At 41.3% G+C, this 20,631-nt stretch overlaps 1 protein-coding gene across 1 annotated transcript in view; it reads right to left on the reverse strand.

Moving 5' to 3' along the window:
• LTK (leukocyte receptor tyrosine kinase) overlaps nt 1-20,631 on the reverse strand; it is a gene marked incomplete at both ends in the record, with an annotated part of 140,197 nt that overhangs the window by 37,894 nt on the left and 81,672 nt on the right. The window contains 5 exons of the mRNA XM_081341750.1: nt 5,038-5,194; nt 6,059-6,190; nt 7,786-7,936; nt 9,916-10,093; nt 14,256-14,357. Of these exons, the coding sequence (XP_081197876.1) occupies nt 5,038-5,194; nt 6,059-6,190; nt 7,786-7,936; nt 9,916-10,093; nt 14,256-14,357 (720 nt within the window). The remainder of the gene's footprint in view (nt 1-5,037; nt 5,195-6,058; nt 6,191-7,785; nt 7,937-9,915; nt 10,094-14,255; nt 14,358-20,631) is intronic.

The raw sequence follows: 20,631 nt of genomic DNA on the forward strand, positions 1-20,631 counted from the left end.
CAGGAGACCTAAGGCTTAACCTCTCCTAAGTTGCATGGGACTTTATCTGTCCCAAGAGAAGTCAGACAGTCTGGAGAGAGTCTTGTATTATAGGTAGAATATAATAAAATAGTCAACTTTAACCTTTCATATGTGGATCAGGTTGCTTCCACTTGATAACATTATGTGTGTGTGTGTGTGTGTGTGTGTGTGTGTGTGTGTGTGTGTATACATGTGTATATGTATATGTATACACATATACCCATATTTTATATATATATATATAATGTCACATTATAGAAATGGTTTTATATGTGTGTGTATACATGTGTATATGTATATGTATATCACACACACACACACACATATATACACACACACATTTTATATATAATGTTACATTATAGAAATGGTTTTGTGTTATTTATTTCCATGCCTAAAACTTCTATGGATTACCTCTGAACATTTTAGGCATGGCTCCGGGTGAGATTCAAGGTGCTGGTGATGACCTATAAAGCCCTAAATGGCTTGGGTCCGGGATATGAAGTGGACAGGATTATGGGGAGGCTGAGCTCCACCACATGTTTATTGGACCCGTGCCCTTCCTGGCTGGTTTATGCAGCTAGGGAGAGGACACGAGGCTGGCTCCAGGCGGTCATATCTGCTTCTTTGAGTGAGGGTTATTTCCCCACCGTCTTGAAGGAGGCGGTGGTGAGACCTCTCCTCAAGAGGCCTGCCTTGGACCCAGCTGTATTGAACAACTTTCGTCCAGTCTCCAACCTTCGCTTTCTTGCGAAGGTTGTTGAGAGTGTGGTGGCGCATCAGCTCCCTCTGGTCCTGGATGAAGCGGATTATTTGGACCCCTACCAATCGGGTTTCAGGCCCGGGTACAGCACGGAGACGGCATTGGTCGCTCTGGTGAATGATCTCTGGAGGGCTCGGGATAGGGGATATTCCTCTGTCCTAGTCCTATTAGACCTCTCGGCGGCTTTTGATACCATCGACCATGGTATCTTGCTGCGGCGTCTCAGGGGATTGGGAGTGGGAGGCACAGTTCTTCAGTGGTTCTCCTCCTATCTCCTGAGACGCTCGCAGTCGGTGTTGGCAGGGGGGCAGAGATCGGCCCCTAGGTCTCTCGTTTGTGGAGTTCCTCAGGGGTCGGTTCTCTCGCCTCTCCTGTTCAACATCTACATGAAACCGCTGGGTGAGATCATTCGTGGTTTTGGAGTTGGGTATCATCAATATGCTGATGATACCCAACTTTTCATTTCGACCCCAAACCACCCCAGTGATGCCCTCGCTGTGATGTCCCATTGCCTGGAGGCGGTATGGGTCTGGATGGGGAGGAACAGACTTCAACTCAACCCTGACAAGACTGAGTGGCTGTACATTCCGGCATCCCGGGACATTCAAAATGTTCCATCGCTTTCTATGGGGGGTGAGCTCTTACCCCCCGTGGATAGGGCTCGCAACTTGGGAGTCCTCCTAGATTCACGACTTACCCTGGAAGACCATATAGTAGCCGTGACTAGGGGGGCTTTTGCCCAGGTTCACCTGGTGCGCCAGTTGCGGCCCTATCTGGACCGGGATGCCCTGTGTACGGTCACTCATGCGCTCGTGACCTCTCGCCTAGACTACTGTAATGCTCTCTACATGGGGCTTCCCTTGAAGACCACTCGGAGGCTCCAACTGGTACAGAATGCGGCCGCGAGAGTTGTCTTGGGAGTTTCCCGGTACTCCCATGTTACACCTTTGCTCCGCGAGCTGCATTGGTTACCAGTTGTCTTCCGGGTGAGGTTCAAGGTCTTGGTTATGATCTTTAAGTCCTTACATGGCATGGGTCCGAGATACCTCGAGGACCACCTGCTGCCGGCGTCAACTCCCCTCCGCCCTGTGCGTGCCCACAGAGAGGGCCTCCTCAGGGTGCCTCCAGTCAGGGAATGTCGACTGGTGGCCCCCAGGGGGAGGGCCTTCTCTGTGGGTGCCCCGGCACTATGGAACCAACTGCCGGTGGAGCTCCGGATGGCATCGGACCTCCGATCCTTCCGTCGCGGGTTGAAGACCCACTTGTTCGAGTTAGCTGGTCTGGCCTGAAGGGGAATATGGGTTCTCTAATTGGTTTTATTATTTTACTATTGCTGTATTTTAATTGGGCATGGTTTAATTCTCTTTTAATTTTTGTATACCTATTTATATATGCCCTGTGAACCGCCCTGAGTCCCTAGGGAGAAGGGCGGTATAGAAATCCAATAAATGAAATGAAATGAAATGAAATGATATCTGAGGGAACACCTGCTGCCGGCATCAAGTTCCCTTCGTCCAGTGCGCTCCCACAGGGAGGGCCTTCTCAGGGTGCCGGCAGTAAAAGATTGCCGGCGGATAACACCCAGGGGGAGGGCCTTCTCTGTGGGTGCGCCTGCCCTTTGTAACCAGCTGCCCACGGAGCTTAGGACTGCCCCCGACCTTCGTTCATTTCGCCAGGACCTGAAGACCTGGCTCTTTGAGCTTTCCGGCCCAGGCTGAGAGTTTTAATTGGGGTTTTTTATATTTTTTTCAGGGATTAAATTTAATCTTTTTAATCATTTTTAATTTTTGTATCAGTGTTTTAAGTACCCTGTAAACTGCCCTGAGTCCTTCGGGAAAGGGCGGTATATAAATTCAATAAAATAAATAAAAATAAATAAATATTGCTCCTTAGGGCTACCTCATTTAGGCTGAGGTAATAGGCAATATCTGAATGACCACTAAGGGCACTAAAAGGTTTTTAAATTTTATATCTGTAGATGTGTATGGGTATCTGTCTGGTGTCATTTCACAAGCAATTGGATTGTATAGTATAGATATAGTGGGGCTAGTTGTCCCTCCAATTTCCAGTGCCAAACACCAACTATCACCAAGGTTGCCAAGCATTCAAATGGCCTTATTCCTTGAATCTACTTCCAAAATTCCAAGACCTTTTTTTAAAGCTTAATTCCCGTTTTGGACAACTGCTGTTATACTGGTCAAGTTCAATCATCTTTCCCCAGTGCTTACAAGCCTCAGAAAATCCCAACGTAGCAAAGCTAAACTTCACATTAACAAGGGTAATAAAGCACAGGGAAATAAACATAACTTTAAGAAGTTATTTTTCTAAGTTTCCTTGCAATCTAATGCGAGGAATTTTCAGACGGAGAGTGAAGAGTTCATCTCTAGTTCCCTGTGTGCTCTGATGGCCCCTGAATATTTTCTTTCTCACACAAAGCTAAAGAAATGCTTTCTTTGGTGCTGAAGGAAGCTTGTTTTTCTAAGTTTAATTGCCCATTGAGGAGAAAACTTTCCAGGACAATGGTGAAGAACAGAAAACTTGGGTTAGTATATTAATGCTCTGAAAAAGGATTTTACAGACAGAGAACAATCAATGCATTGGATTTCATCTGGAAAATCCTCTCCTATTCACGGGTAACGGTGCCAGTCATTTTCTCATGTTCCAACCTAAAGGTGCTTTTTCAAAAGGCAAGTGGACTTTCTTTGTTTTTTTTGCTTCGTTTTGTCTTTGAAGACGTTTTGCTTCTCATCCAAGAAGCTTCTTCAGTCCTGACTGAATGGTACAGAATGGAAGGATATTATATTTATATTCCTGCAGGGAATACAAATCCTTCCATTCTCCACCATTCAGTAAGAAGCTTCTTGGATGAGAAGCAAAATGTCTTCAAAGACAAAACGAAGCAGGTCCACTTGCCTTTTGAAGAAGCACCTTTGGTACAACCACAGTGGTGGGATTCGGCCGGTTCGCACCACTTCGGCAGAACCGGAAGCTAATTTTTTGTTGCCCAGGCCCAGAATAGACCTCTGGAAGCGGCATCCACACAAAGAACCGGTTGTTCACATATTTGAATCCCACCACTGGACAACCATGACCGAGAATCCACATAGATATTTTTTCCAACCTACTTCATGGGGTCTTGCTGTGGGGCAAAAATAATGGGTAGATATCCTTGGATGCCACCTTGGATTCCCATAGAAAAAGCAGGACAAAGTTTTAGCTAAAAAAAAAAAAGCTAAGGTACCAGGATTTTCACAAAGAATGGCAAACAGGAAGCCTTCTTGGGCACACACAAACCCAAAAGTTGGCAACCTACCGTATCTGGAAAAAAAGAGCTGGAAATAATGCCTAGAGGCAATTTCAGAGTAATATGGAAAGGACCATGACATTAAAAAGAACTCACAGGTATCTTAAAGACTATTAAGCATATCTATGCTTGCAAAAACTTTCAGGTTGTTAAAAATATTGATTTGGCATGCACAGTTGCACATATTGTAAACCACAAGAAATGTTACTCTTAATAGAGTGTACTTCAAAGGCTTAAAATTCAGTCTGGTATCTTTGTATTCTTTTCAAAATACAGGTAGTCTTACAACAGCTCATTTAGTGACCGTTCAAAGTTACGACACTGAAAAAAGTGACTTATGACCGTTTTTCACACAACCGTTGCAGCATCCCCATGGTCACGTGATCAGAATTCGGATGCTTGGCAACGGACTCATATTTATGATGTTTCCAGTGTCCTGGGATCATGTGATCGCCTTTTGCGACCTTCTGACAAGCAAAGTCAATGGGAAAGCCAGATTCGCTTAACAACTGTGGCAAGAAAGATTGTAAAATGGGGCAAAATTCATTTAACAAATGTCTCACTTAGCAACATAAATTTTAGGCTAAATTTTAGTTGTAAATTGAGGACTATCTGTAGTTTTTCAAGAAAGGCCCCCAAGGTGAAAATAAGTTCTAACTCAGGGGTGTCAAACTGCCAGCCCACGGGCTGGATGCCTCATGCCGAAGCTGCGCCCACCCCATTGCCGGCAATGGCAAAACTGTCCTGATACGTTGCGCGACATCACATGACATCGCGAGTTTGACACATCTGTTCTAACTGGTCTATGTCTGCACCCCCAAATGTAAAATTAGCATACAGTATATAAGTGCCATGCTAATTCATTTCCTGTGAAGTATCTTCTCTTTACATAATTTCAGCAGATGTTGTTTGCTCAGCTGCTGGCCCCTTATCAAGAGCAGATCCTCACCTGCTGCTCCAGTTCTCCCACTGACCCCAGGTATTGCCGAACTGTTCACATACTGTTCCAAGAACGCATCGTCCAGGGAGCTCTCCTGCGCCTTTAGATAAGCCTTGCCTCCACCCCCTGCCGCAACAAGCAAAGGTTCAAAAGCTCCATCCTTCTGCTGCTCAAGAAATCACACACGCACATACACACACACAAACACAAGGAAACATTAAGGAAACGTCGAAGGTTCAAAGTCAAGCACCAAACAGAAATAAAAACTCTGACTGCAGTAGCTGACATTCTTTGGCCAGAGAGGGAAGCAGTTTTGCCAGCAACTCTTGAACCCTCTTACACCAGGACTCCAAAATCAGGAGGGCCGGGTCACATAATTTCAAGCTTTCTAGACCATAGTTTAGGAAAGGCCAGGAAAAGCGAGGGTGTTGTGGGACTAAAAGTTGTCCGAACTGACTGAAATGGCTTAATTTTTTTTTCCTGTCTGAGGAATTCTAACAGCATTAAAGACACTCAAGTGCGATCGTGAACATTCCTCAGCATTTTCAGCAAACCACAGTTCCCAGAAATCTTTGAAGGAAACCATGTCAGTGAAACTGGTATGCTATCCATTGCCTCTATTCTTTTCAACAGCAGTGGTAACGATTCAAACCCATCAATATAGAGAAGGACAAAAAAGAAAAGGGCAGAAATGAAAGCAATGTTAACTTAGGGGTAATTCATAATTCAAATTGTCTTGGGCTGTTTTAGTACTGCACGGTAGAGGTTTCAAATCTGGGGCCACATCATTTATCAGCTGTTAAGCATTTCAGCAATGAACATTTTGATATCAACCCCCCACTCCCCCCTCTGTTGCAATGACTCTCTCCATTGCCCAGAGTTCCATCATGTTTGTACCACTATGTTTAAATATTCTCCAGATGGGAAGCTGCTTCAACTGGCCCTTAAATATTGCTAACTATAGCTAGCTAGTGCTAAATAATTGCTAGCGGCCCTTAGTAACTGCTTGCAAAAGAACATGAACACTTACTCGAAACACATAGGTGGCTCCTCCGCCCCCACCCCCTCCTCCAGCCCATTCAGTCAGTCCCTTCGCTTTTTTGTATTCTTCTTCAATTTCTGAGGATTCCCCCAGGCAAATCTGCTTAGTGTGATAGTTAATCTGAAATGAGCAGAAGGGAGAACAAGAATTAAAACCTGAAGAACATTTCTACTTAAATACACAGATAACTGAAAATATTTCTCCTTGAATCTTTGATTTATTTGGTTGATAAGTTTAGTTTTTGTCCTTATTCCAGGAGCTCAGTGCAATAGTTCTGGAACTCATTTTTTAATTGTATCACAGTGCCATGCTGAGCAATGATTAACTGCAGATGCTCCCTTCAGAATGGAAAACTATGGTAGACATCTGCAGATAATGAGGATAAAGTGAGAGAAAACCCAGACTGGGGTTAAAGTGCCAGGAATTACTCGTGAATGTAGCTGGAAGACTGAGCATGCCGCCTTATCCAAATCAACCAATGAACTTCAGTGACTGTATATGGATCTGAACTCAGGTTTCATTAGAACTAATCCAACATGTTAATTATAGTCTGAATTCTTCTAAAACAGAGTTCCCCAACCCTTCTGGGGTAGAAGAGGGGATGGTTCTGCGTGAGTGGCAAGTGCACGTGCGCAGCCCCATTTGCATGAGCAGCGGGCATATGTACCTGTGGCTCATGCAAATGCTGCACACGCACATGTGCTCACTGCTTATATTGTGTAGTGGGTTCTGGAACGCAGGGAAAGACGCCAGGCAGAGGAGTACAGCATGCAGCTCTTTATTGGTGGTATAAACTGTACTGAGAAATCAGGGTTACCTGTGCCCCTTATATACCTGGCCAGGTACGCATTCAACCAATCATTTCAAACCTCAGATTTCCCGCCGAAAGCTGATCCCTGTCACAGCAGTTTCGGTACAGTGCCACCTGGTGGTATCGGCTGCGCAACTATTGAAACTGTTCTCATTTAACCCAGTACATAACAGCTTATGCAAGAGGGGATGCATGTATGTGCTTTCCCGCCACTGCCATGGCCCAGTTCCAAACAGCTCATTGCCCAGTAGCGGGCCACAGCCTGTGGGTTAGGGATCCTGTTCCAAAATGATATTAATCTGTTTCAATGTTTGTGATCAATGAATTATAGATTGCGCTTATTTACTATTGCAGAGAATATGCACCTTTTTGAAAATCCTGAACACAGATTAGGCTCACTTATTCTTCACATTAGGCCAGGGGTGTCAAACTCGCCACATCACGTGACGTGTCGCGACATATCACAACTTTTTTCCCCTTGCTGGAGCTGGAGTGGACGCGGCTTCCGCATGATGCATCCGGCCCACAGGCTGGCAGTTTGACACCCCTGCATTAGGTGAAAATGCCACTTTTAACATTTTCTCTCTTTTGTTTATATACTAGGATTTTCCCCCCTCCCAAATGCATCAGTTACAATGGTTTAAAATACATTCAATATTAGGTTTCAAAACAGGTATTTACTGTTCAAAGGTTCACCAAAGAAGACCTTGTTTGAAAACTCAACAAAAACAAAACTTCAAGCTAGCCAAACCCGCCTCCCCACTCTTTGCAATTCTTTGTGCCCTATTTCTTATTTTGGAGCTATCATTATTGAGAAGATTGACTCCTGAAATATCCCAATCAACCTTTTGTCACAATCCCAAAGTGCACCAAGTGCTTGAAGTAGAAAGTGTGCACGCCTCACCCTTAGGCAGGCATCTTCCCCTTGTTGTCCCACCAGCAGGTAGAGAAGCTCGTCTTTTTCCAGTTGGAAGTTAGCAGAGATAAAAATCCCATGAGACCGTTTGTTGTGGTTCTTGGCTCCTTTCCCTCCAGCGGCTCCGTAGGCTGAAATCCTGGAGAAAAGTAACAGCAACTAGGAAGAAACTCTACAGCTCAAAATGAGGCTCCAAGGTGACTGCAACCACGAACTCTTCACAGCCACAATCCTGTCTTCAAACAGCACTCAGGTGATGTCCAGCTCAACTGTCTTGTCCCGCTAGGACAAGCCCGTTTTACTTGTGCCAGCAGAGAGGGCCTACTTAGGATCCCATTGGTCAAAGAACTCCAACAAGCGGGATCCAGAAGAAGAGCCTTCTCTGCTGCAGCATCCACCCTTTCGAACAATATTATCCTCTGAGGTAAGATCTGCCCCCACCCTTCCACAGGAACCTGAAGACGCGGCCCTGCCAGTTGGCCTTGGGACCAGATGGGGGAGTTCCACACTGGAGGTGACAGCTAGACCTTCCCGGTGGTGGGATTCAGCCAGTTCGCACCAGTTCGGCAGAACCAGTAGCTAATTTTTTGTTGCCCAGGCCCAGAATGGACTTCCAGAAGTGGCATCCACACAGAGAACCGGTTGTTCACATATTTGAATCCCACCACTGGACCTTCCCCTCCTTGTTCTCTGCTCTCCATCCATCCATTTATCTTTTTTTAAAATCAAATTGACATATTCTCATTGTGCTTCTTTGTCACTGTTTACTTTATTGTTCTATTATTTTGCACGCCTTTTCATTTTTCTACCTTTTATAATCTTAATTAAGTTGCCTAGAGTAGCTCCAAGGTAATAGGCAGCAAATAAATTTAACAAAATAATAAACAAACAAGCAAGCAAGCAAACAAATATCCAGCCCATCTTTAATGTGATTGATGGATTATACGCCATTAAGGTTATTGACCCTTAGCAACTGCAAGGATTTTCTCCATGAGGATCTTTTCCTAACCTGCGGTTTCAGGTTCCCAACACTTCATTCTTCACCGGTCTAATGCCCCCCCCCCCGCTAGTTGGCTTCTTCTTCTTCTGTTTCCTTCCACATTCTTCATTATATAACTACCTTTAAAATCTCTCATCCTCGCATTAAAGATTTTATGCATTTTTAAAAAAATCACAGTTAGAAAATATAAAATCTTTAATGTAGGAATAACAGTACTGCCCTACCTTAATGAAAGCATTGCATGGCTATTGTACTGAAATAAAGAGGGTGAGGGTGGGAATTATTATAATTCATTAAATTTGTTTGCTGCCCATCTTGCCTTTATTCCAGATATATCTGGACTATACCTCTCAGCACATTTTGGACCGCTGCTCACATTGATCGGGACTCATGGGAGGTGCCATTAGATTTCTTGGCTTAAAAGTTACTACATAAACAGTCAGTAGTCCTCGACTTACGACCATAATTGAACACAAAGTTTCTGTTCTTGAGACATTTGTTAAGTGAGCTTTGTCGCATTTTGTGACTTTTCTCGCCTCAGTTGTTAAGTGAAACTCTGCAGTTGTTAAGTTAGTAGCCCGGTTGTTAAATGAATCTGGCTTCCCCATTGACTTTGCTTGTCAGAAGATCGCAAAAGGTGATCACATGACCTTGGCAAACTGCAACCGTCATAAAAATGAACCAGTTGCCAAGCATCTGAATTTTGATCATCTGACCATGGGGATGCTGCAAAGGTCACAACTATGAAAAGCAATCTTAAGTCACTTTTTCAGTGTCGCTGTAACTTTGAATGGTCACTAAACGAACTGTTGTAAGTCGAGGACTACCTGACTAGCAATAGCAATAGCACTTAGACTTATATACTGCTTCTCAGTGCTTTACAGCCTTGTCTAAGCAGTTTACAGAGTCAGCATATTGCCCCCAACAATCTGGGTCCTCATTTTACCGACCTCAGAAGGATGGAAGGCTGAGTCAACCCTGAGCTGGTGAGATTCGAACTGCTGAACTGCTGGCAGCCAGGAGTCAGCAGAAGTAGCCTGCAGTGCTGCCTTCTAACCACTGCACCACCATGGCTCTTATGCATTCTTATTTCCTCACCTTATCACACTGATACTCACGTATATCGGTTTGATGCTGGCACTTTCCAGATTTGTACCCCTCGTAGATGTCCCTCTTTTTCCACAGTCACTGACACATTGGTGTTGTGATAAGCACTATCACACTGTGCTTGAGTTGGTCCTCGAAACCCACTAGCCCCACAGGTTGTAAACCACCAGAGATTGACAGGTGTTTCCCCTATTATTAGAAAAAAACATTCAGAGCTGTGACTAGCATGTCAACTTCACTTTCTTTCCCAGACCACATTCACACAACTTGTTCATAATAAAAAGAAAAAGCATCATTGCCTGGCCAGCTCCACTTTTTGGTTTCTCACTAGTTTGTTTGTTAAATTTATTGTCCCATCTTATAACAGGGTAGTTCTGGGTGGCGTACAATGTTAAAACTGTTGAAAACATGTGTGTAATATGTATACAAATACTGGGGAAAAAACTTTTATAGTAAAAAAAAATCATTCCCAGACAATATAGCAACAGCCACATTTCCTACTAATTCCTTTCCCCTCTGGGGAATGTTTTATTAATAATTTTGCATTTTTAGTACTATCTCAGGGACACAATTGTGGACATCTTCATGCATTACTGTAGCTTTCACTGTAAAAATGCCTTTCCAGTAAACCACATGTGCAAATCTACTTTCTCCTGCCCAAAAGTTTTCACCAGCTGTCAGATCACAAGATATAACATTTCAATGGATTTAATGGCTCTGTCACTTCTGGCAATGAAGCAGCACTGAACACTGTGGGGCACTTTGGATCAGAATTGCTTCATTTTTTTGCTCCATTAAAGCTCTCTTTTATTTTGGACTCCTTTTCCAATGAAATTTTAGCCAGAATGGCTACCTTAAGAGGGCATTGGATTGAACAAGCCTGAATATCGTGTAAGATTCTGAATTTGCTGATATGCAGATGGGTTAAAAAACAAAAAAAAATTAGAGCAAATGCATGCTTTGGATCTTCAGGTCTTCATAGTTTGATTCCAACTTAAACCAAATTAGAAAAAATATCAGCAAAAATGAATTTGTGGTAGCAGCTTTGTTTAGCAGATCAAGTAAAAAAAATTGGAAAGTGGTGGAATCCTAATAAAATTCCATCAATTTCACCAGAATAAATAAACAAATAAATAAAATATTGCATACATTGCCTTTTTTTTAAACCAAAAACCCAAACCCTTGAACTGGAGCTACTTTGAGAAGGATATGTATTTCAGTAGCCTCCTCATTGGTAGGATACATCTGTAAGCTGGATTTAAGTTCACATCACTTCTTTTTAACAAAATTAAGTCATGTACAGTATATAAAAATGTAAGCAATAAACATTGATTCAAACATGACATAGTTCAGTTCATATAAATCAATAATTTTGGAAAAGAAAACAACAGAGAGTTATTGGAGTTCTGATCCAGACTGAAACTCAAGCAGGAGGCAATGAATGCTTAACTTTTTTGCCTTGTATTATGGTCCCAATTCAGGGACCACAGTCAGATCCTGAAAATTGTGTGCTATTCACATTTATATATAAAAACATCATAACGTTATTGCCCCAGGACAAAAAGTCATAAATTCTAAGGGTGAATGAGCATTACAGTAGGCATATTCTTTACAATTCTACCCACATATTATCCACAAGACTATTTATGCCAAGGAAATCAGGAAATACGGCTGAAAATGAGAAAATATTAATTTTAAGAATTATCCTATTCTTTCTGTCCAGAAGGATCAAAATAATTCCTGTAACTTTCTATAACTGCAATGTTGTTAAAAAGCTGCTTTATTTCCGATGCCTAGATTTAGTATTATGTCAGTCATTATGCAGGATTTAGCATTATGAGAATAATAAGTTTGCTATGAGAAGAAATCTTAGCGATAAATTAGTTATAAATGAGGTCTTCCGGTTTTACGTAGTAGCGACCAGTTGCAAGCTTGGGGATTCTCCACACCCCCATGGCTAATTTTGCCCTGCCTGGGGACCCTAAATGGGTCTAAGTTGCCCCAGAGAGGCAACAGAAAGAAGGGTGCTCCAGCGATTCTGGAACAGCGGCAGCCATTCCGTTTGACTTGGGGAAAGCCTTCTAACCCGACAGGAGAAAGGCTGGCTGTATTGCATCAACCAGTCCAAGCTACTAGCAACTGAAGTCCAAAAGCACTAACCAGCACAACTGTGAATAGCGTGCTTGAAACTGGGTGAGGAATTCGATCTTCTCTTTTGTATTCTACATTTAATTTCTTGGAAAAGATCCCCAAGAAGCAAAATACTTCCAAAAGAGAAGGAGGGGGATTTCCGCCCCACCCTTATACTAACGGAAGCGGCGAATTAATCTTTTTATGGAGGTTCAAAAATATATGGAAGTGAAATAAATATAAAACCTGAAATTTAAAAGTTAAATCTGGATAAATCTAAAATTATTGAATGGTTAAGACTCATTTCAAAGATAATTGTTTATTTTGGAAATTGAAAAACAAATAGTTGCTGACACCTAGTGGTGGATGAAGACTATGACAGCTATGACTTTAATATAAGACTTGGCAAAACCTGAGAAAAGCTCATCTGTGTTTGTGATCTTCAAAGTTTTAACAACATAGAACAGCTGTGACAAAAAAAAGACAATAACCTGGGCTGTAGACAAAGAGAGAATTACAAATTTCAGAAAAAAATCTTTTTTGAACTATTAGGATTACAAATATTTATTTAATTGGGACTCTAAAACTATTTTCAGAGAAAAGAAAGAAAGAGAAAAACTCAAATTCTTGGCCATCATGGATCAGAGACATGTAGAAAGAACATATCAAGAAAACATAAATACTTCACAGGAGGAGACATACAGTATACTGCAACTAATTCAGATAATAATGACTTTAAACCACAGAGAAATCCAAAATAACTTTGAAAATATAAATCAATCTATTTCTAAGTTAACTCTACAAAAAAATCCCAGAAAACAACAACAGAGAAGGAGCAGATAAAACAGATAAATGGATATAGAATTGAGAATAGAGACTTAAAGATGGAACTTAAGGAAACATGATTTAATCCTAGTGGGGAAAAAATTCACAAGAATTGGGGAAAAAACTTATCCCTTAAGTCTACAAAATAAATCTGAGGACAAGAAAACAGATTGGATAAAATGGGCTGTAGAGATGTTAGGAACATTGGAGAGAAAGGAAATGATAAGAGAAGTGGAGAGAAAGAAAAATAAAAAGATTTTCAACAAACATAGAAAGGCAGAAGCCCGGTACAAAGACACTTCACTTGATTAACTTTTAAAATCTACAGCAACATTTACAAACATACGGAAAAACTTTTTAATTCAGCAAAATACATTGATTAAGGAAGATACTGGGCAAAGGAAAAAGACTAAACTAGAAACCTTGAAAACAGATGATGGGACTTACCAGAGAGAATACTTAAAAAAGAAACATTTGTTTGAATATGGTTAAAGAAATAGAAAAGTTTTGGAATATATATGTCATTCTAAGAGGGATGAATTCCCTAAATAATATAGTATGCTTTTTTCCCTTTTTTTTGTTCTCTTTCTTGATATGGGTAATATAAAAAGGTTGAAATGACTTAGATAAATGTTTTAGATACTTAAATGTGATTGAATTTAAGAAAATTATACTGGATAAAAAATTGTTTTGAATAAGAGTTAAAGGACTAGATGACTAGATGTATTAAATGGAATGTTTAAAGATTAAACATATTTTTAATTATGGTTAAAAAGAATAAGAAATTTAGGAAATAAACATTTATTAGCTTAGGAGGGATATGTATTTTAAGTAGTATGTTATTTTTTATGTTTCTTTACTCTTGCTCTCCTTTCTTTCTTCCTTTTCATTGTTTTATCTATTCCTTAAGAAATGTAAAAGTGTGAGATGGTTCATATGGAAAAATAGAGTTAAATTTTTGAGAAAATCCTAACCAGTAAGAATACCTAGAATTTGGTGGGAGAAACAAATTAAAATAAGGACTGTAACAGGATCTATGATAAGGCAACCAGAATGACTGGATAGAAAAGAAATATTATATTGATGTGATTATTATTTTTAAGAATATTTGGAAAAAAAATATATATTTAATTGTTATCTATCAAAACAATAAGAATTGTATTAACTCAATGTTTGCAAAAGAGGATATTTTGGGAAAAAAGGAAATCAACTAAAACCATTATGTGGATTATAGATTATAGAAATCAATTGTTAATGATTGTTTTACAAATGTAACCCAGACAACACACTGTTCACCAATTATTGTGATTTATGTTTTTTAAAAAATCAATAAAATATATTACCAAAAAAATAGTTATAAATGAATGCTACAAATGGATACACAGTAAACAGTTACCTAAAAGAAGGGGTTCTTCCAAAGGATTAAAAAGACGCTCATCCAGTCTATCAATTGTCGTTGAGTAGTGCTGTTCTCCATCAGGGTGGCTTTGTTTTCTTCCTGCCAGAATTTGCGAATGAGTGAAATGAAAAGACAAAAGAAAAAAAAGAAGGTTTGGATTTGGGGGGGAAAAATCAGATACAGATTTATTTATTTTTTTGCCTAAAATAAAGAAATCCTATTTGCAAAACTTCAGAAATGAACATTAAAAAAAATGGTAATTCTCTTGCACGAGCGGAACTAAGAAACCTGCTAAAATGACATAGAAAAGTCATTTGTCATCTCTTTCCATCCATCTCTACAGCTGTCCAAATTCTGAAAGTAAATTGATGAATATGGAACACAGACCATTTTGCATTGCCTCCTGGGTTTACGGGCCCCTTTTAGATTGCAATGCTGGTTTTTTTTCTCTCTTCCTAAACTTTCTGCAAGCCCACAGCAATTTTCTGCATTTGGCTTGGCAAAATGGTGATTTTATTCTCTCTAAAATATTGAGATGGTTCGTATATAATAGCAAGAATTGTTACTGAGCTGAAAAAAAAATGCTTCCTATACCCAAGGACAATGTTGTCATTTGGTGACCTAATTTTGCCAGTAAATAACCATCTGCCACATAGAAAGCAAGTATTCTACCAGTAGCAACGACCAGTAGTAACAGAGTCTGGAACAGTTGTAATGGCATCTATGGTGATGGGAATAAAATGAATTCATTCAGCAATGTAGCAGAAAGCACTGAAAACTACCACATTATGTTTTCCCCGGAAAACATTAATACAGAAGCCTTAATAGATCAAGTAGCATAGATGGTGGCCAATCTGACGTAGGATGCAGTACTAAAAGAAGCTGATTTGGTAACCTTAAATTCAGAAGTGCAAGCCTTAAGTTGCACGCATGTTTTGGGCAATTACCAACTTGAACGCATGATAACAATAATGAAAACAAAATGCACAAAGAGATTGTTGAGTGCAGTTTTACTGTTAATGATAACGTCCCACTTTTCAGCCTTGATCATTGGTTAAAAACATAAGTTTTTTAAAAAAGTATTTTTCTCTGTGTGTTTGGGGTGGGGAAAAAGAATTAGCTACAGAGATAGATGGGGTATCATCTACTGTCAGCTAAATTCTACTTATGGTGGTAACTCGGGACGAAAACCCCTGATACAATATACTTACAACACTTGTTTCTCCCAGTTTATTGGGTATAATCGATTGCAGGATTATAATGACAGATAACATAGCACAACCCTTTAGCCCCTGCAACATAATCTCATGTTAATTATCTGAAATTTTGTACTATATAAAAGCATTTTTGTTCTTGACAGATGCTGAACTCTGTCAGAGATAATTAACTTTCCCCTCCCTTCACCTTACCAGAGAAAGTTATAAACAAATTCTCCAGTGAGGCCCAGGTATCATCCTGGAACAAGGATACTGGAAACAATTGTCAGCAGATGATTTTTTTTCCCATCCTCACTTCTAGATTAAAAGGTGGCATGAAGGCTCAGTGGTTAAGATGCTGGGCTACAGGCCTCAAGCCAGTAGTTCAGGCTTGAGGCCTGAGCACCATGTCCTCACCCCAGCTCCTGCCAACCTGCAAATGCAAGTAGATAAATAGGTATCACTTTGGTGGGAAGGTAACAGCGCTCCATGACATCATGGTGGCCATATGACCGCAGAAACATCTTCAGACTGCACTGGCTCAATGGCTTTGAAATGGAGATGAGCATCATCCCCTATAGTCGGACTAGCGGAGTAAGACTGCAGAGGCAGGATGTCTCATGCAGTGTTGTTCAGTTTGTGAACACACAGCGGATGACAATGGAACTGACTTGTGCTGGAAAATACTTTTGTCACGGCTGTAACAAAACTGAAATTAATGTAAAATAAACTATGGAGATTAAAGGAAAACCAAATAGTGGTACTTATAACTGAGCACAAAAGAGTTATTGGACTCCTTGGCCTTCAGCTAATTTTTTTAGACACTAAAAAACATGAAATATTTCCAGCTCATCTGCTGACACCCAGAGATACACAATCAACCTAGTCACTGTTGTAGGATGTAAATCACTTTTTCGACTATTGCCATGGTTTGTATGCTTGATTTAGTCTTTAGTCTCAATGAACTGTCCTCAGGCTGCATGTATAAAGAACTTTTCCTCTTTTTCTGAACAAAATTCAAATTTTAAGGGCTCTCTCACTATCTCTGTCATAAAGAAGATAAGCATATTCCTAGACTCATTGATAATTGTTTAGTCATGTGAATTCTCATATTTCTGGGATTCTATATTAAGTTTATAGCAATAGCAATAGCACATATATAACGCTCCATAGTGTTCAAGAAGGCTGAGTCAACTTTGAGCTGGTCAGAATATCAATGTATGATGTTAATGTCTTCCATCACATCTAATTTGTATCAAAGGATGACAGTTCTGTCTGCAATTTTTAAGATCCTAGACTGTTTTGAATTTGAAGGCCAATTTGAATATGTCTGGCTTCTACAGAGTAATTATTCCACACACACACACAGCAAGGCATAGCTTTTTTCATTTATTTATTTATTTTTAGTTTGAACAGCAACAGGGAATTTGATAAAGCTAATTTGATAATGCACTGGAGACAAATTCCTTGTGTGTCCAACCACACTTGGTCAATAAAGAATTCTATTCTATTCTATTCTATTCTATTCTATTCTATTCTATTCTATTCTATTCTATTCTATTCTATTCTATTCTATTCTATTCTATTCTATTCTATTCTATTCTATTCTATTCTATTCCCACATTTCTTTTCACATTTTACCTCCCTAACCTCTATATACCCAAGTTCCCACCTACTCTTCATCATTCAGAACTTATCTCGCGGTGATGAGGGTGGCAAGGTCTAACCACTTTGCCACCCTCATCGCATCCGAAGATAATCGCCCGGCCGCCCTGTTTAGAGTAACTCGCTCTCTCCTTAATCGGGAGGTGAGGGAGGAACCCTTGCAGGGTCGAGCCGAGGAGTTTAGTCAATTTCTGTCGGACAAAATCGCTCGGATCCGGACCAGCCTGGACTCCGACTGGGCAGAGTCTGATGAAGAGGATACGGGCAGCCTTGTCGATGTTATCTGGGAGGAGTTCGATCCTGTGACTCCTGAAGAAGTGGACAAGATCATGGGGAAGCTGAGCTCCACCACGTGTTTGTTGGACCCGTGTCCCTCCTGGCTGACTTATGCGGCTCGGGATGGGACACGAGGCTGGCTCCAGGCAGTGATTACTGCCTCTTTGAGTGAGGGTAGCTTTCCCGCCGCCTTGAAGGAGGCGGTGGTGAGACCCCTCCTCAAGAAGCCTGCCTTGGACCCAGCAATATTAAACAACTTTCATCCGGTCTCCAACCTTCGCTTTCTGGTGAAGGTTGTTGAGAGCGTGGTGGCGCAACAGCTCCCTTTGTTCTTGGATGAAGCTGATTATCTAGACCCGTACCAATCGGGTTTCAGGCCCGGGTACAGCACGGAGACGGCATTGGTTGTGCTGGTGAATGATCTCTGGTGGACTCGGGACAGGGGTTGCTCCTCTGTCCTTGTCCTTTTAGACCTCTCAGCAGCTTTTGATACCATCGACCATGGTATCTTGCTGCGACGTCTCAGGGGGTTGGGAGTGGGAGGCACAGTTCTCCAGTGGTTCTCCTCCTACCTTCTGGGACGTTCGTAGTCGGTGTTGGCAGGGGGACAGAGGTCGACCTTGAGGCCTCTCATTTGTGGAGTCCCTCAGGGATCGGTCCTCTCGCCTCTCCTGTTCAACATCTACATGAAGCCGCTGGGCGAGATCATTCGTGGTTTTGGAGTTGGGTATCATCAGTATGCTGATGATACCCAGCTTTTTATTTCGACCCCAAACCACCCCAGTGATGCCCTCGACGTGATGTCCCGCTGCCTGGAGGCGGTTCGGGTCTGGATGGGGAGGAACAGGCTTCGGCTCAACCCTGACAAGACTGAGTGGCTGTTCATGCTGGCATCCCGGGAAATTCCGATTATTCCATCTCTGGCCATGGGGGGGTGAGCTATTACCCCCCGTAGATAGGGCGCGCAACTTGGGGGTCCTTCTAGATTCACAGCTCTCTTTAGAAGAGCATATTGGAGCTGTGACTAGGGGGGCCTTTGCCCAGGTTCGCCTGGTGCACCAGTTGCGACCCTCTCTGGACCGGGATGCCTTGCGTACAGTCACTCATGGGCTCGTGACCTCTCGTCTAGACTACTGTAATGCTCTCTACATGGGGCTGCCCTTGAAGTCCACTTGGAGGCTTCAACTGGTGCAGAATGCAGCCGCACGAGTTGTACTGGGAGTTTCCCGATACTCCCATGTTACACCGTTGCTCCGCGAGCTGCATTGGCTGCCGGTTGCCCTCCGGGTGAAATTCAAGGTGTTGGTAATGACTTACAAAGCCCTACATGGCATGGGTCCGGATTACCTACGGCAACACCTGTGGCCGGCGTCAACTTCCCTCCGTCCAGTGCGCTCCCACAGAGAGGGCCTCCTCAGGGTGCCTCCGATCAAAGAATGCCGATTGGTGGCCCCCAGGGGGAGGGCATTCTCTGTGGGCGCACCAGACCTGTGGAACCGCTTGCCGGTTGAGCTCCAGATGGCCCCCGACCTTCGCTCCTTCCAGCGCGATCTAAAAACGTATTTATTTGAGCAATGTGACCTGGTCTGATGGGTTAGGGTTGGGGTTTTAAATATGTTCTTAATTATTGTTTTAAATTTTAAATTTGGGCATTATATTTAATTGTTTTTTAACTTTTATATTCTGTTTTTTATATTTATTGCCCTGTACACCACCCTGAGTCCTTCGGGAGAAGGGCGGTATAAAAATATAATAAATAAATAAATAAATAATTTTTTACTTTTAATTTACTGTTACTATTCAACAATTATATTAAACCCAAATGAATGAAATCTAAATGTTAAGTACTGCTGCGTTCCACTGTATTAACATAGCATCTTACGGATTAGATCAAAGGATGGTCTCCAGCTCTGCTTGTGACCTTACCTGATTAAATTTCAAAGTTTCTGAAGGTGGGCTAAATCACATTTCCCCTTCATACAACCTATAGATTCAAGCAAGGTAAAATTCCACCATCAAGCTGAGAACTATCTGTGTCAAAATACGGATACTGCTTGAAAGAGATAAGGATGCTTCTCTCCAAACTTGTTTCAGGTCATACGGATGGCTAGTCTCAGAGAAAAAAACATTGGTGGTAACCTGTGCAGTGGCTGTCTAGGGCACATCATGGCTGACCTGATGTTAACAGAATAGCAGAAGAAATTAGGCCTAACTGTAGTAGCTACTTACCTCTCATGCACAACTCCTACAGAGGAGATTTTCAGCAGCAAAGCTTATAAAACAAAGAGTTAGTAATATAGAAGTATTATAAGCTGAAGTGGCAAGCAGCAACTAGTGCATTTTCTAATCAACAGATTCTAGGCCCAGAATGTTGATCAGGAAACTACACTAAGCAGTAGAAAAAGCATTCAATATCAAGGAAGAAGAGGGCCAGCTAATCAAAACTGCATTTTCACAAGCTGTAGCAGTGAAACATCATTCAACTCCTCAGCCCCTCCTTTTGATTCATACAGACCACAAAACATTTTCTGTAATGAAAGGAGATGGATTGAATAGCTGGAACGCATGAGGAAATGAATATTTCCATCTTAGAAAAAAGAAAATTAAGCTTTCTTCCGGCTCTGCTTCCTCTTCCTCCCACTTCTCTCCTGCAAATCTTCAGACTTAAGTCTCTTTGCCTGATTAATTAATTGGAACTGTCAGGAATCTCCAAAGTCTCCCTTGGCAAAGAAGGAAGTAATTTTATTACTGAAAGCTGCTGGGTTTCTCCAAAATATAATTAAATTAGAAGAGATGAACAAATGGCCTTCTTCTCTGAAGGAAAACAATACAGCTCATAGAAATTCAGGGAGCATCAATGAACCTGAATGTTTTTTAAAATATCATCTTATTGACATATTCTAGTATTTTTTAAATAAACATGCTGTCTTAGTTGTACAACAGCCTTTTCTAATCAAATGCTAATTGGGTATAGTGAGATATTATGTCCTGCTCAAGGAAAACCCAATTGAAAGTTGAAAGGAGGACTAGAGTTGGAAGGGCATATCTGACATTAAGAAAGGAAAATATTTGTAGCTCAGGGTTGAAATGAAGGGTCCTTGTTGCTCTCTGAACTTGGTTGTTTTATTGCAGATGTTTCATTACCCAAATTATGTAACATCACCAATGTTCACAGATGGTGTTACCTGGTTTGGGTAATGAAACATCTGCAAGCAAACAACCAAGCTCAGAGACCA

The sequence above is a fragment of the Vipera berus genome, assembly GCF_964194415.1.
Source record: "Vipera berus genome assembly, chromosome: 1".
NCBI classification, from domain to species: domain Eukaryota; kingdom Metazoa; phylum Chordata; class Lepidosauria; order Squamata; family Viperidae; genus Vipera; species Vipera berus.